The sequence below is a fragment of the Nuphar pumila genome, chromosome 6 (assembly GCF_984573655.1).
Source record: "Nuphar pumila chromosome 6, dmNupPumi1.hap1.1, whole genome shotgun sequence".
In the NCBI taxonomy this organism is placed as follows: Eukaryota; Viridiplantae; Streptophyta; class Magnoliopsida; order Nymphaeales; family Nymphaeaceae; genus Nuphar; species Nuphar pumila.
The window spans coordinates 4,922,972-4,936,744 of record NC_143254.1 but is presented as its reverse complement, the minus strand read 5'-3'; the positions used below and the strand labels follow the sequence as shown (position 1 = coordinate 4,936,744).

At 38.9% G+C, this 13,773-nt stretch overlaps 1 protein-coding gene across 1 annotated transcript; it reads left to right on the top strand.

The window, feature by feature from the left end:
* Positions 1–252: 252 nt before the first annotated feature.
* LOC149833718 (plant cysteine oxidase 2-like) lies at positions 253–6,154 on the top strand. The gene is made up of 5 exons (XM_090010964.1): positions 253–1,076; positions 4,451–4,572; positions 4,717–4,876; positions 5,171–5,410; positions 5,689–6,154. Exons 1-5 carry the CDS (start codon positions 863–865, stop codon positions 5,790–5,792), a joined length of 840 nt encoding a protein of 279 aa, XP_089867090.1. The 5' UTR covers positions 253–862; the 3' UTR covers positions 5,793–6,154.
* The last annotated feature ends 7,619 nt before the right edge of the window (positions 6,155–13,773 follow it).

Below are 13,773 nucleotides of genomic sequence, written 5' to 3'. Positions count from 1 at the left end.
AGCCCACCGGAAACAATCCCCTTCACCCTCCCCCCCCTTCATAGCCGCCCCCGGTTTTCATTCCCTCCTCATTCCATTAAACTTATGGCGGTCCCCTCTCTCCCCATCCTTTTTATACCTCTACATCAGCCTCAACCATCTGAAAAACCCTCCCCCAATCTCCCCTCGATCCATTCCGTCCCAAAAGATTCCTTCTGGCCCTTCCCGCAACTTTCTGGACCATATTTATCCATTCCCTTGCCTACCCATCTTCAGATTCTTCGTGTTTCTTAGGTTCCTGTGCTCCCTCTACCGGGAAAATTCCCCTTTTCCCATTTTCTGGCGTACCCATCTTTGTGTTTTCCCTCTTTTCCATCCGGGTTTCTTTGTTTTCTCACGCGCACCAAGTTTTAGAATCTTTGCTGCTTTGTAGGGGTTTTTGTGTATTCTCTTTCTTAAGGAATCTTTGGTTCCTGGTAGTGTCCAGATTTCTGGTTTTTTAAGTTGTGCTCTTTGAGGCGATCTCCACCAGGAATCTGTTTTTTGGGAACACCCATCTCCGGATTTCTGGTGTTTTGATCGTTTTCCTTCTTTTTCTGAGCCATCTTTACCAGAAATCTGGTTTTTCATAATACCCACCTTTTTTTCTTTTTTTTTCTGGGTTTTTTAAGGTGCCCATATCCAAGTCTCTGGTTTTTGGTGTTGGCCTTCTTTTCTTCTTTCCATCGAATCTATATCTAATTTCTTGGCTTTTCAATCCAAAACTCGTTTTTGGTTGTTCTCTTGGTACCTTTTCCTTAGCATCTACCTACACGTTTCTTGAATTTCCTGGTGCTGATTTGGATGATCAGTACCTTGGGGTCTCGATTTTGAGTTTTCTTTAATGAAGGTTGAACGGAGATTGATCAGCGATACGGCGGAGAGTTTTTACGATCTCCCATCTGTGGAGAAAGTGGCCGATAAGAAGGCTAAGAAAAACCGCAAGAAGCAGAAGCGTGCCATGCTCAAGCAGCTTTTTGAGGCATGCAAGGATGCCTTTTCTGGCCCTGGAACCATTCCTACGCCACCAAACATTCAGCGGCTATGTTCGATTCTAGGTATCCATTTTTAGTGTCTTTACCTTCTTGCTTTTATTGCCAATTCGAATTCTAGCCAACAAACTTATGAAACTGTCAAGCATGCGGTTTGGAGTTCCACAATGCTGTTAGTTGGACTTTATAGGGTGTTTTGTGTGTGATCGATCTATTTGCAGTTTATCGTTGCATTGTGAATAAAGCAATGCAGTTTTGTCTGCTAAATTGCCACTGTATAGGAAAAACTGAAAATTTTACAAGTTGGAGTGGTTTTTTATTTCACAGTGTCTTGTTGGATTTTTTCTTTCTTATTGAGCTTCGGCTCGTTCAACTGGACTTTTTTTATATCATATTAAAATTCATTTGTTTCAGGATTTTATACTTTGATTTTATACGAGCATGCACACACACACACACACAGTATGTATATATATAATTACGTGTATAGTGTGTATTTTGGGTGGGGGGTCACTTGTCTGTGTATGGTTGCTACTGCAACTGATTGAAAGTAGACCTACAGTAAAATTTGTAGCATTGTACAAGCAAATAAAAGTGAAGAAAAAAATAAAGCTGAAGAAATCAGAACGGAACCCAATGTATTGGAATTTTTTTTTTCTGAAAATTTATGCTTTTGAAATTTGAAGTTCAGTCAGACATTTCTGTTTCCTGAAACAAGAAGGCACCTCGGTGTAGCAGAAGAGATTCCTTGCTCATTACATTCGTAAGAAAGGTAATATATGGATGGTGCAAATATGCTGAAGGGAATGCTAAGCATGCATCTGATTTGAACAGATTTTCTGTTAATAAGCAATGGATTAGGCATGCCTTACGAACATGTTATCTCAACTCATGTTTTTGCGACATATAACATTGCAGCAATATTCTACCAATTGAAGGTACATATATCATTCAAGGAGTTGAAAACTTGTAGTGCATTAGGAAAAAATTCTTTTAGTTTTTCTTGGAGTTCCATTTTTATTTGCTTTTATGGGAACAAGTTGAAATTGATGTCATGGTTACTGATAAGTCTAATTTCTACTTGAGTTCCCTGTTTGGATTATCAGGGAATTGAAGATTTATATCACATTTGTTACTAGTATTATCTTTTCCTGTACTGTTGAACTGGATGCTCTTCCAGTTATTTGTAAATCTGTGATAACAAGATACTGATGCTATCTAATATCAAACAGATAACACCCTTCTTTATTTAGAAAATTTGAGAAAAGAGTACATGATCAGAGGTTAAAATGCTAGGAAACAAAGAGCTCCATACAGCCAAAAAAAATTGTTATCATGAACTTCAAGTAGAAACAAGAACACGAGTTGACTTTTCTTTTCAAAAAACTAGTAAAATAAGATAGAGATGCCATTCTTAAACCTGATTTCTGCAGATTTGAACTCATATTTCTAGATGACAGACACATAAATAGAGTTATCGAGATGAAAGCATAATATTATTAAAATCATGATTAGTGTATTTTAAAGTTCAATGTTGGAGATAGCTACCGCTTTCAAACTTCTTTGAAGAGAAAAGAAGGCAAAAGGAATATTCTTGTTACTTTTAAATTTTGGGAAAAGGAACTGTTGTAGGTGAGGCCAATGTGGGAAGCTGCTGATTCCTAGATATTGCAATTTAATGTTTCCATAAGAGATTTCTATTGGTCATATTTTATGCCAAAAAAAATCTTCTATATTAGTAAACCATGTAAGCTTAGGTTCATGTTTTCTGTTGTGACCTTTTTTGGGTTGGAATCTCTTGTGTTCCTCGCTTGTAGGAGAGAGGCTTCAAGTGGTTGTTGCGAAGATAAAGATATTTTCTTGGAGTTAGTATTTTGGGGCCACGGGTTGTTTCATGGTTGAAACTTCAAGATGTTGATCGTAGGCTTCAATCAATGATATCTACGTGGTCCTGCAGTTATACCATTGTGCTGAATAGGCATTTATTTGCACTTGACTGTGTTCGAACACAGTTTGCCATAAAAGTTAAAGTGTGTGTATATATATATATATATATATATATATATATATATATATATATATATATATATATATATATATATATATAACATTAAACTAGTTGTGTTTATATAGATTCAACCTTTTAAAAATGACTAAAATACCCTTAAATGGTTCTATATATACATATAAGGTTAATCTAACATTAAACTAGTTGTGATTATATAGATTCAACCTTATGAAAATGCTAAAATACCCTTAAAATGGTTCTTTTAGAAATGCATGACTATTTTTTTGGGCATTATGGGGCTTTTGAACTTGAAGGGAATTGAAAAGTCAAACACCTTTTCCAAAAAAATAACTTTATGAATCCAACAAATTTACCTTTTTGACCTAAAAAAGTAACCATATATTTTCAACATACCACTTTTTAAGGGTATTTTAGTTATTTTAATATGGTTGAATTCATGTTAAACACAACTAGTTTAATGTTAGATTAACCCATATATATATATGTGTGTGTGTGTGTGTGTGGTCCATGTGGACCTCACGGTGCCATACAGTGTGTGTGTGTGTGGACCTCAAGGTGCCATGGTTGCAAATTGATGGAATTCTGTTTTATGTTTCTAGCTTCCCTATTTAATTGGGTTTGCTTGGCACGATTGCACCTCTCTCTCTCTCTCTCTCTCTCTCTCTCTATATATATATATATATATATATATATATATATATATATATATATATATATATATATATATATATATATATATATATATATATATATATATATATATATATATATATATATGGGGGCAGGGCGTAACGTTGGACACCCTTTTCATCTGATGTTATCAGATGCAGTTGCACAGCTGCGCAAAAAAAATTGCACAAAAGGTGCCTTCAGCAGTGTTCTTTTCTGCCTCTAAAGGCCCGTTTTGTGCAAAATCAGCACGCGCTGTTGGTCGTGTGCACGAGGGCGTGTGCTCAAGTGGGCATCCACTGTTACTCATATACATATATATATATATATATATATATATAAAATTTCTAGACATGCACATCCACAAACAGGCATTGAAGATATTAAAGTGTGTTCATGTTACATGCATTTATGACTGAATACATAACATTGCATTCGTATGTGCACAGCATGTCTGTGCATAGAAATAAATTCATTGTGCACCTTTATATGTAGAAATATACATGCTTCTAAAATACACCGTTCATTCTTTGCATTTAGGTTTTAAAATTCAATACAAAATTTTATATATTTTTAGATACATATGTATTAAGAATAGCCTGCATAGATCCCACATACATGCATGCTTTTAACATTCATTAATATATGGCCTTTGAGCTGTAATTACGGAAGCATGAACATGAAGACATACATATACTGTGTGTGGTGTATTTTGCTTATGCATTCAAGTTCTCTCATGAAGATAACATGAAGCCATCAGACCTGGGCCTGAGTGAGGATATGCCATATTTTAAGGTTGGTGAGGCTGAATTGACTCCATTGGTAACAATAATGCCCATTTATGAGCTCGAAAACAACTTCTCAGTACGTTCTTTACACCTCTCTAAGTTTCTTTAGTCACATCTATTAAACTAATTGGCAATAATTTTCTTATTTTTATTTTGTTTCTCCCTTGCATTACCTTCTCCTTGTATGTAATGAATCCCATTGCGTCTTGCTTGTTTACAGATCTGCATCTTCTGTTTACCTCCGGCTGCTATCATTCCCCTGCACAATCACCCTGGCATGACTGTTTTCAGCAAACTTCTCTTTGGATCAATGCACATAAAGTCATATGATTGGGTCACCAGTGCCCCTAATGCGAGTGATCCCATGAGCCAATCTGGCTGTAAGTCTGGTTCTCAATTTAACCATTTCTTTGATCAGCGGGATGTTGCACTATTGTCGGGGACCATTTATGGTATTATCATGCTTGGTTTTCAAGCAAAATTTGTATCATGGGATAGAAGTTAATCTTGTAGTTGTACCCTGCAGCTGTTGCTTGTGTTCATCTCAGGATTATCATGCTTGGCTCCTCTATGTACCCGATGATTTATGCACGATCAAATTACATCCATGTCTTAGTACCATAAGCAAAATGTTGCTGATATTGCTTTGTGACAATGTACGCATTGTTTGGCAGTCCAGGTGGTGAATTCAACTGCAAGTAGTGTTGGTCCTCGATTGGCAAAGGTTCATTTTGATGGTGTTTTTACCTCTGAATGTGACACCTCTATACTGTACCCTACTACTGGAGGTAACATGCACTCTTTCCGGGCGCTTACCGCATGTGCGGTTCTTGATGTTCTTGGGCCACCATACTCGGAAGTTGATGGCAGGGATTGCATGTATTACCGCAGTCTGCCATATCCAAGAGACTCGGGTATGTATCATTGGTACCTAAAAATGCTACGGGATCCAGTGTGTAACAGAAAACTGTGTATTTGGTGAATGAGCTTTGTCATAAGCTGCACTATTGTGTTTGCTAGGTCCATGTTTTGTACCATAATCCATCAGAACGTATGAATGGTTCAGAGGACTAGTGGCACAGCAAGGCCCTAGCAAACTGCATAAGGGTTCCTACTGGGGCTTCTAATATCGTGGCTTGTTGCTTGTCTTTTTCCCAGTGATTTGCTGATGTTCATTTATTCCGTGATTCAGGTGAAGGTGCGGTGTCTGCAGAGGGAGTTTATGAGCTGCTCGAGGAGATAGAGAAGCCTGATGATTTTTTCTTTCTTGGTGCAGAATACAGAGGTCCAAAATAATAGAAAGAAATTGAAGAATAAGAAAAAGTTCAAATGGAGGAAAAAAGAAAAAGAAAAAAGTGAAAGTTGCGATTCCTTTTCTTCTTGGGGCTCAATGCAGTTGTGGCCCTAACACGTGTGTACATATCAAGGAAAGAGAGAAGAAAGAAGGGATAGAACCCCACTTTTTATCTTCATGGCCTTTTTTTTGGGGGTGGGGGATTGTCCTTTTTTCCACCGTCTTTTGTTCTGGTGTTTCTTGTGTTCAACACGTTTAGTGTTTTACCGTGTTGATTCATTTATTCAAAGTTGAAGTCATTTGCAACTTGTTTGTCTGGTAAACTCTCCAGCAACTAAACCTTGAGCTTTCAAATAAGCCAGCAGCAGTCGATCCATCTTCCGTTCTGCACATGGTCTTCTCAGTTACATACGATTCTAACAATCTAATGATCATGTATTAGACAAAGTGCATTGTTATTTGGAGATATCAATTTGAAAGACCCATGATTCTGCTTGCCATGACTTGGGTCAGCTTATGCCAGTTATGGTCTTTCAGTTCCTTTATTGAGATGCAGTATTCTCTGTAAGTTTTTTGGACGACGAAAGCTTGGGGCTAGGCAAGACCCTTACCAGTCAGGACTCATTGGACCACTGTTGATTAGTGTTTGCAGACGCCATTCTAGCAGAAGCTGAGCAAGACCAATCATATCTGTGTGAACGAAACTAACCTTTGCACGTGGAAGATTTAGCAAAAGAGAGACTAGATGATCCAAGCTCGGACTGTGTGGGCCTCTATTGATGAGGGATACCTGATCCTTTCTTGAAGCTTCGATCATGACGTTCAGATCAGTAGAGATGCCACTAACAACATTTATCCACAATTTCCAGCCTCTACTTGAAACAAGTGAATGATCTGTCATCCATCCGGCTTTGAGAAATCGACCTTGGTGGTATCTTAAAGTGAAGCTAAACTGCCACCAGTTATCGAATATGCCAAACAGGTTAAGCTTGTCCCAGTGCAAAGGAGATGACCAACTGCCAGCATTGCGCCAATGCCAAACTACATAATAAATCCATATTATGACAGATCCTCAGAATATGTTCTCTAACTGCTGGAAAACATATTCTTCGGATTTGCAGGGCATTGAAACATATTCTTTGGATTTGCTTCTCTTATTTTAAAACGTAATTAGATTGCGCAAGTGCCACAGTTTCCAAATCATTACTTGAAACGCTACCAGCCAAACCCTGTTCAAACGTTTGGGTTTGAACCTGTTTTCTCCATCGCTCAAGAGACTCTGCCACCGATCTTCTTGGATAATCATACCTTCCAAACTGAATACAAATATGCTTCCATATCCTTTGAGACCATCGACACTGAATGAATAAATGGTCTCCTGATTCCTCTTCATGTTCACAAAACAGCATCGGCTGACCAACTCCATCCTCGTGACTTTTAAGTCTGTCATGAGAGAAGTTTTCTGCTGTAGGCAAAATAAAGAGTGAGGGCCGCTTTGAGGGTAATGCCCTTTGCACCAGATGAGAGTTGAGTAGGCCTGAATTGGATGCTACTGCCTAATGAACTCCCAAGCAGCCTTGGTAGAGAAATCTGAGTTACCTGCCCACATAACCCGGTCTTCCAAACTGGGTTGAAGGCTCATTTCCTTTAGGCTAACACCCTGGTCTACCCAAAACTAAGTATTTGTACCATTGCCTATTCTCCATGAGAGCTGACCCTTTATATCAAGAAGGCCTTGACAAATGCTTTTCCAACCCTAAGAACCTTTGCCGCGGGAACCACAGAGAATAAGACGCAAGATATTTGCATTGAATGAGACGAACCCAAGGGGGAGGATTCTTTTGCACCACCAACCACTTTTGCTTGGCCAAGAATGCTAAATTATGAGCTCCAAGGGATTTTATCCCCAAACCACCTTCTTCTCGACATACAAACCTTATCCCATGTGATCAGATGAACATGTAGGTTTGATGGTAAGTCATGCCAATTACACCAGTTCATAATAGTTTTCATTTTCGAAATAACAGCACTTGAAAGTTGGAAACATGAGCTCCAGTAAATAGGGAAGGACACTAAAACCGATTTTGTAAGAACCAACCTTTCTGCCATCCAAAGGGATCAGTTGCAGAGCTAAGGCGGCCTTTAAACAGAGGAAGGCCCAACTATTTAATAAGAAGCTGAGCCTTCTGCCAACCACCGACCAGAAGAAGAGATATTAAGAGGAAGAAACACAGATTTCACCAAACTAACAGCGAGACCCGACTTCACCTCAAAATCGTAAATGATATCCAAAAAGTTACAAATGGATCTCTTATGATCACGAATGGAAAAATAAGGCAACATTCGCGAAAAAAGAATGACTCCAACAAAATCCTCGAACAGACAGGGTGAAAAAGACCCTCAACCTCAGCCTGCTGCAAGTCTATCCATGACCAAAAAGGAAAAGGAAATGGAAATGTGAGAGAGAGTCCCCTGCCTCACCCCGTACTACTGGTAAACTCAAGTCTAGGCTCCCATTCACCACAACTGCAAATTTAGGCGTAGGTAACACATGATGCGTTGAATCCAAACCTCAACAAAGGGCATCTTCAAGAAAAGACTAGTCCACCCGATCGTAGGCTTTAACAAGATCCATTTTAAATAAGACAGATGGAGTCTAGATGTTAGCCATAGAAGCCACCAACTCATGGGCAATAACGATGCTTTCCTGCATGTCTTTGAAAATGATGGACCGGAAAGTAGTAAAAAAGCTACCTAGGAAGCCGTCTGGGCCTGGTGAGCGCTCCTCATCAAGACTGAACACCGCAACTGAGATATCCTCATTGGATAGTGGTTGGAGAAGACTATCTCTGATGAAGAGACAATAGGTTCCATACACCCACCGAAAGGATTGCAGTCCACTGAAGTGCTGGTGAAAAGCTTCACAAAGAAATCCGAGGCTTGCTTGAAGGTGTTCTCTCTCCGAACAACCTCTGAACCATCCTCCCTCTGGAGCCAATGGATCTGCTTCCTCTACAAGTTCCTGGTAGCCCGAAGATGAAAATAGTGGGTATTCTGGTCCCCTTCCTGTGTTCATCTGCATCTTGAGGTCTATCTCCATTTAGCTTTCTCTATTTTCAAGATCTCAGATAGCTCTTCTTGCAAGTGGATTTCTCTATCCATCGACACTGGGCAGCCTTGAGACATACGAGGTTGGATTTCCTCCTTTCTAGCTTGTAAATCCCCAACTACTTGTTTCCTACATTCTCGCAGTTGACGAACCTGTTAAGGAAACAGACTTTGTGAAATCTACAAGAGAGACGTCTTCCAAGGACTCTCTCAGAATCAATCAAGCCAGCCGAGTCATCCCAGCACATCAAATGGGTCGTCCAACGCTTCATCAAATGAGGATAACTCACCAACATCATCAAATGAGGATAACTCTCAACAACCCTGTCGAGAGTTCAAGAAACGAAAGAAAAAATAATAGGAGTCCATCCTCTTAACGATGTGGATAAATCTCCAGACTTTTCATTGTATTCAGTATCACGTAAATATGCATGGCCTTAGTTCAAGACTTACATGCTTCTCTCAGTGTACAAGAGAGTGTCCGAACTGTTGCACATTCCTTTTATGGTATCAAAGGACACCAACTCTAACTACCTTAGTTCACTCCCTTAATGTAACCCTATAGCTAGTCTCGTTTGGATGAAACTGAATTGCAAAAATTATCTTCTTTGTAGCGGAAAGAAAATCAACATTATCACTCATGAAGATCAACAAAATGTTGAACCCATGAACAAGATAAAAAATAAAAATAAAAATATAAAAAAACAACAAGATAAAGAAAAAGAAACTAGAGACAGATAGCAACAGACAACAAAGCTAAGCTCAACCAGGATTCGTTGTACTAGAAGGCAGGATTCGTTGTACTAGAAGGCACCACCGATGACTGAACGTTGATTAGAGGGAAGGGAAGGTCTCTAAGATGCATACATAGAATCACATATACATTAACCTAGATTTTATAGACAAGATTATTAAGGACGACCGAAATTTATCGAAAAATAGCATCATTGTGCATCATCCAAACAAACCACCAAGTAGTAAGCAACCACATCTTTCAGATCAACCTCCACCGCTTGCATCGTCTAATTCGAACAAGGCCCAAGAGCAGATTAAGCGCGAAAGACTCCTCTTTGACAAGTACGTCTGAAGATCTCCACATCCTATTAAAACGGATCACAAAGATTGGGCAGGACCAGAATAAATGAAAGACAGTTTCTTCAGCAGCTTGACAAAGCATACACCAGCTAAGAAATTAAAAACCCAACTTCTTTAAATAGCTGTGAGTCAACCCTATCATGCAAAATTAACCAAGCCAAGACCCGAGATCTTAGAGAAGGGCCCTTAACCCATAACATGCACTCAGAGAACCAATCGGCCCCCGAGAGGAGCAATGATCTATACACTTTGTGGGTGTGGAACACACCATTTGACACAATCGCCCATTGCGACCACTGATCGTAATTTCCCCCATCCCCAATTTGATCTCTGAAGAACGATAAGTCTCTCAGCCACATGTTTCGCAAGTACGAGATCGCCAACCCCCGGGTTCCATGACGAAGAAGAAATAAATCAGAAGCACCATATTTAGCATGAAGCAAACGATCCCATGGAGAACCCGATCGATGGGCTATCCAACATTGCTTGGCCAAAAGAGCAATACTCCTCTGTTTGGGTGCAAAAACACCTAAGCCAGCCATATGCCTAGGTAACACAACCGTTCGCCAACCAACCAAATAGCGCTTACCCAAGAGTTGACACCCAGACCAAAGGAAATTTGTCATTAAACGACAAATCTGCTTCTCCACACCCACAGGCATCATGAACATTGACATGAAAAATTCAGGGATAGAGGAAAGAACATGTTTGATTAAAGTCAGACGACCAGCGATGGAGATAGAATGCCTGCCATGAAAAATCTTGTTTTTCACTTTTTGAATAGTTGGAGCCCAAGCAGCGGAGGAGAGGCGCTTCACTTGTAACGACATGCCTAAATACATCATCAGCAACTCAGAGATCGCGCAATTAAAAATTTGTTGTCTCGCTGCAAGCATAGAAGACTCAACATTAAACATAGTAAGAGAGCATTTGCTATCATTTAGAGAAAGCCCAGAAAGAGAGAGAAAGAACTGGAGAATAAGTTTGAATCTAAGCATATGTTGTACATTTGTTCACCAAAAAATAATCATATCATCAACATAAATAAGAATATGGTCCGAGAAATTCGAAACATCTAAAGGATCTATCATGCGCTTCTCCTCAGCACGCTTAAGCAACACCACGAGACCCTCAACAATGGCATTGAACAACAAAGGTGAGAGAGGGCAGCCTTGCCGTAATCCATGCCCCAACTTGATCTGGCCACCTCTAATGTTGTTAATCTTAATCATAGTCTGAGCATTAGAGACCAATTCCCTTACCTACCCAAAAAATGATGACCAATGCCGAAATTGGATAACATTTGAAATAAGAAGGGCCAATGCACAAAATCAAAGGCTTTATGAAAATCTAATTTAAGAGAAAAATATGACTGACCACTAAAATGTAAGGAGTGAATGACTTCAAAGGCCAAGATGAAAGAATAGTGAATCATCTTATTGTGGATAAAAGCGAACTGAGAGTTTAAAAGTATTTGGTGAGCCACAACCTTCAACCTAAGGGCTCAGCTTGAGTCTGTTATACTCAGCCAAGACCTAGTCAAGTTTGTTTGCCAACCTAACCAGTTCATAACAGCTACTGATGAAAGCAAAATCGATAATGCAGATTTTCTCACATGGAGTTGCTCTGACCAACTGGCTCTCAGCTGGATCAAAGCTTCAGTATATGAGCCTGTATTAGGTTAGATTATGAAAACCAAAACAACAAGTGAAACATGGTTGGCGCTGGAAAAAATGTATGGATCTCAATCACCGTTGAGACTCATGATTCTGAAAAAGGATCTTACCTTCATCAAGAAGGAAGGTATCAACATGTTGTCATACTTAGATCACATCAAATTTTTAATCGATTCTCTTGCTACTGCAAATCATCCGATGAAAAATAATAACCTTGTTCAGATAGCCTTGAACAGGCCTATTGAATATAAAAGTTTTGTTACCTCAATCACCACTGGAGTTGCCACTCACTCTCTTGCATACTTGTATGATCTTCTCAATCAAGAAAAACGTGTTTTAATGCTCCACCTAAAACAACCCGAAGCACATGAAAATTCTCACATTGCCTTCAACGCCTCTAGAGGTTGCGGTTATGAACGTGACTTCTATAAAGGCCGAGGTAGAGGCCAAGGAAGAAATTTTAATCAAAATCAACCTAGTTCCAATCAAGGCACACAAAATCCTTCAAATCAACGAGGACCTATTACTTGCTAGTATTATGGCAAATGTGGTCACATTGCTAAAAATTGTTGGGACATTCCCAAGGCCTTCTCAACAACGATCGTACAACAAAGCAATGATATCGGTGAGACAAATCATCTTACCATGGACGATCAACAATTCTCCAACAAATATCAGTATCAAGGAAGTGACTCCATCATGATTGGTAATGGTAAGATGCTTCTTATTTCATAAACTGGCAATCTTGTTTTATTGTCAAACAATTCTACCTTTGATTTGAAAAATGTTCTACATGTTCTCTATATTATAAAAAATCTTCTATATGTAGGGCAATTTATTGAAGATAATAACTGTATTTTTTTAATTTAGCCACTCTGAATTCATTGTCAATGATCAATAGACATGCAAGATTCATTTCAGTAGATCAAAAACCAATGCAGGTCTCTATCCAATTAAGCCAGACACTAATCATATGATGGCGGCCTATGTAGGGACAAAAGCTTTATTTAACCTTTGGCATCAACGTTTGGGGCATGCCAACAAAAAGATTGCTTTATTTTTACAATCTAAAAATGCTCTTTCATTAAGTAGGGATAAACAAATAAAGGTGTGTGAAATCTGTCTCATTGGAAAAGCCTGCAAGCTTCAGTTTGGTCGCTCAGTTTCTTGCATAACCTCTTTTTTTGAGCTTCTTCATGCTGACGTTTGGAGACTAGCTCTAGTTCTCTCGTGTGAAGGTTTTTAGTACTATTTTCTTATAGTGGATCACTTCACTCGCTTCTCATGACTTTTCCCTATGCATGTTAAATCTCAAGTTTTTAATTGTTTCCAGAACTTTAAGCAGATAGTTAAAAATCAATTTCAGTTTGCTATTAAGTCTTTCCAATCACAGAATGACCTAGTAGAGCATAAACATTGTCACATAGTGGAAACCAGACCGAGTATGTTGAGCACCGTTTGTCTCTCATGATTTTTGGACTGATGCTTTTCAAACAACTTATGTTATCAATAGACAAACAACTTTAGTCCTTGGGTGCAAGTTGCCTTATGAACTACTTTTTAAACATTTACCTAGTTATCAACACCTGCATGTTTTAGCTCTATTTTCTACCTGCTCATAACTCCGTACAACACCTCTAAGTTTCAACAAAAAACTAAGCCATGTTTATTTCTTGGTTTTGCGTCTCATCACAAAGGGTACATTTGTTTTGATCCTAGCACTCACCGCATCTACATTTCTCGTCATTCTGGTCATGTCTACTTTGATAAAATGTCATTTTTTTCAAGCCACTTATCTTCATCACCTTCCCACTTGAACCTCTTTCAGTGGGATATAGAGTCTTATGCCGTTCTTTCTCCTCTCTCTCTCTACTGCAGTTGAGACATTTCCCCCTGTTAATGAGTCAACTAGCCCACTTGCATCCGGTCTAATCCTTTTATTGTAAGTAACCTTTTGCAACCAAACATGTCTTATACCTTTTAATGGATCCATCAAATTGATATTTAATTTTGTAAACCCATTTTAAATCGATCATCTTCTATCTACTTGTCATCTCTCATGGTCATTTGAAAATCTTGTGGCTTATCGTTGGATGAGATAGAA

Excerpts from the sequence above, each read along its gene's own strand:
- LOC149833718 (XM_090010964.1), top strand. The coding sequence starts at position 863 with ATGAAGGTTGAACGGAGATTGATCAGCGATACGGCGGAGAGTTTTTAC. Across the intron at positions 1,077-4,450 it reads GCGGCTATGTTCGATTCTAG|ATAACATGAAGCCATCAGAC; the intron begins GTATCCATTTTT and ends TCTCTCATGAAG. Across the intron at positions 5,411-5,688 it reads GCCATATCCAAGAGACTCGG|GTGAAGGTGCGGTGTCTGCA; the intron begins GTATGTATCATT and ends TCCGTGATTCAG.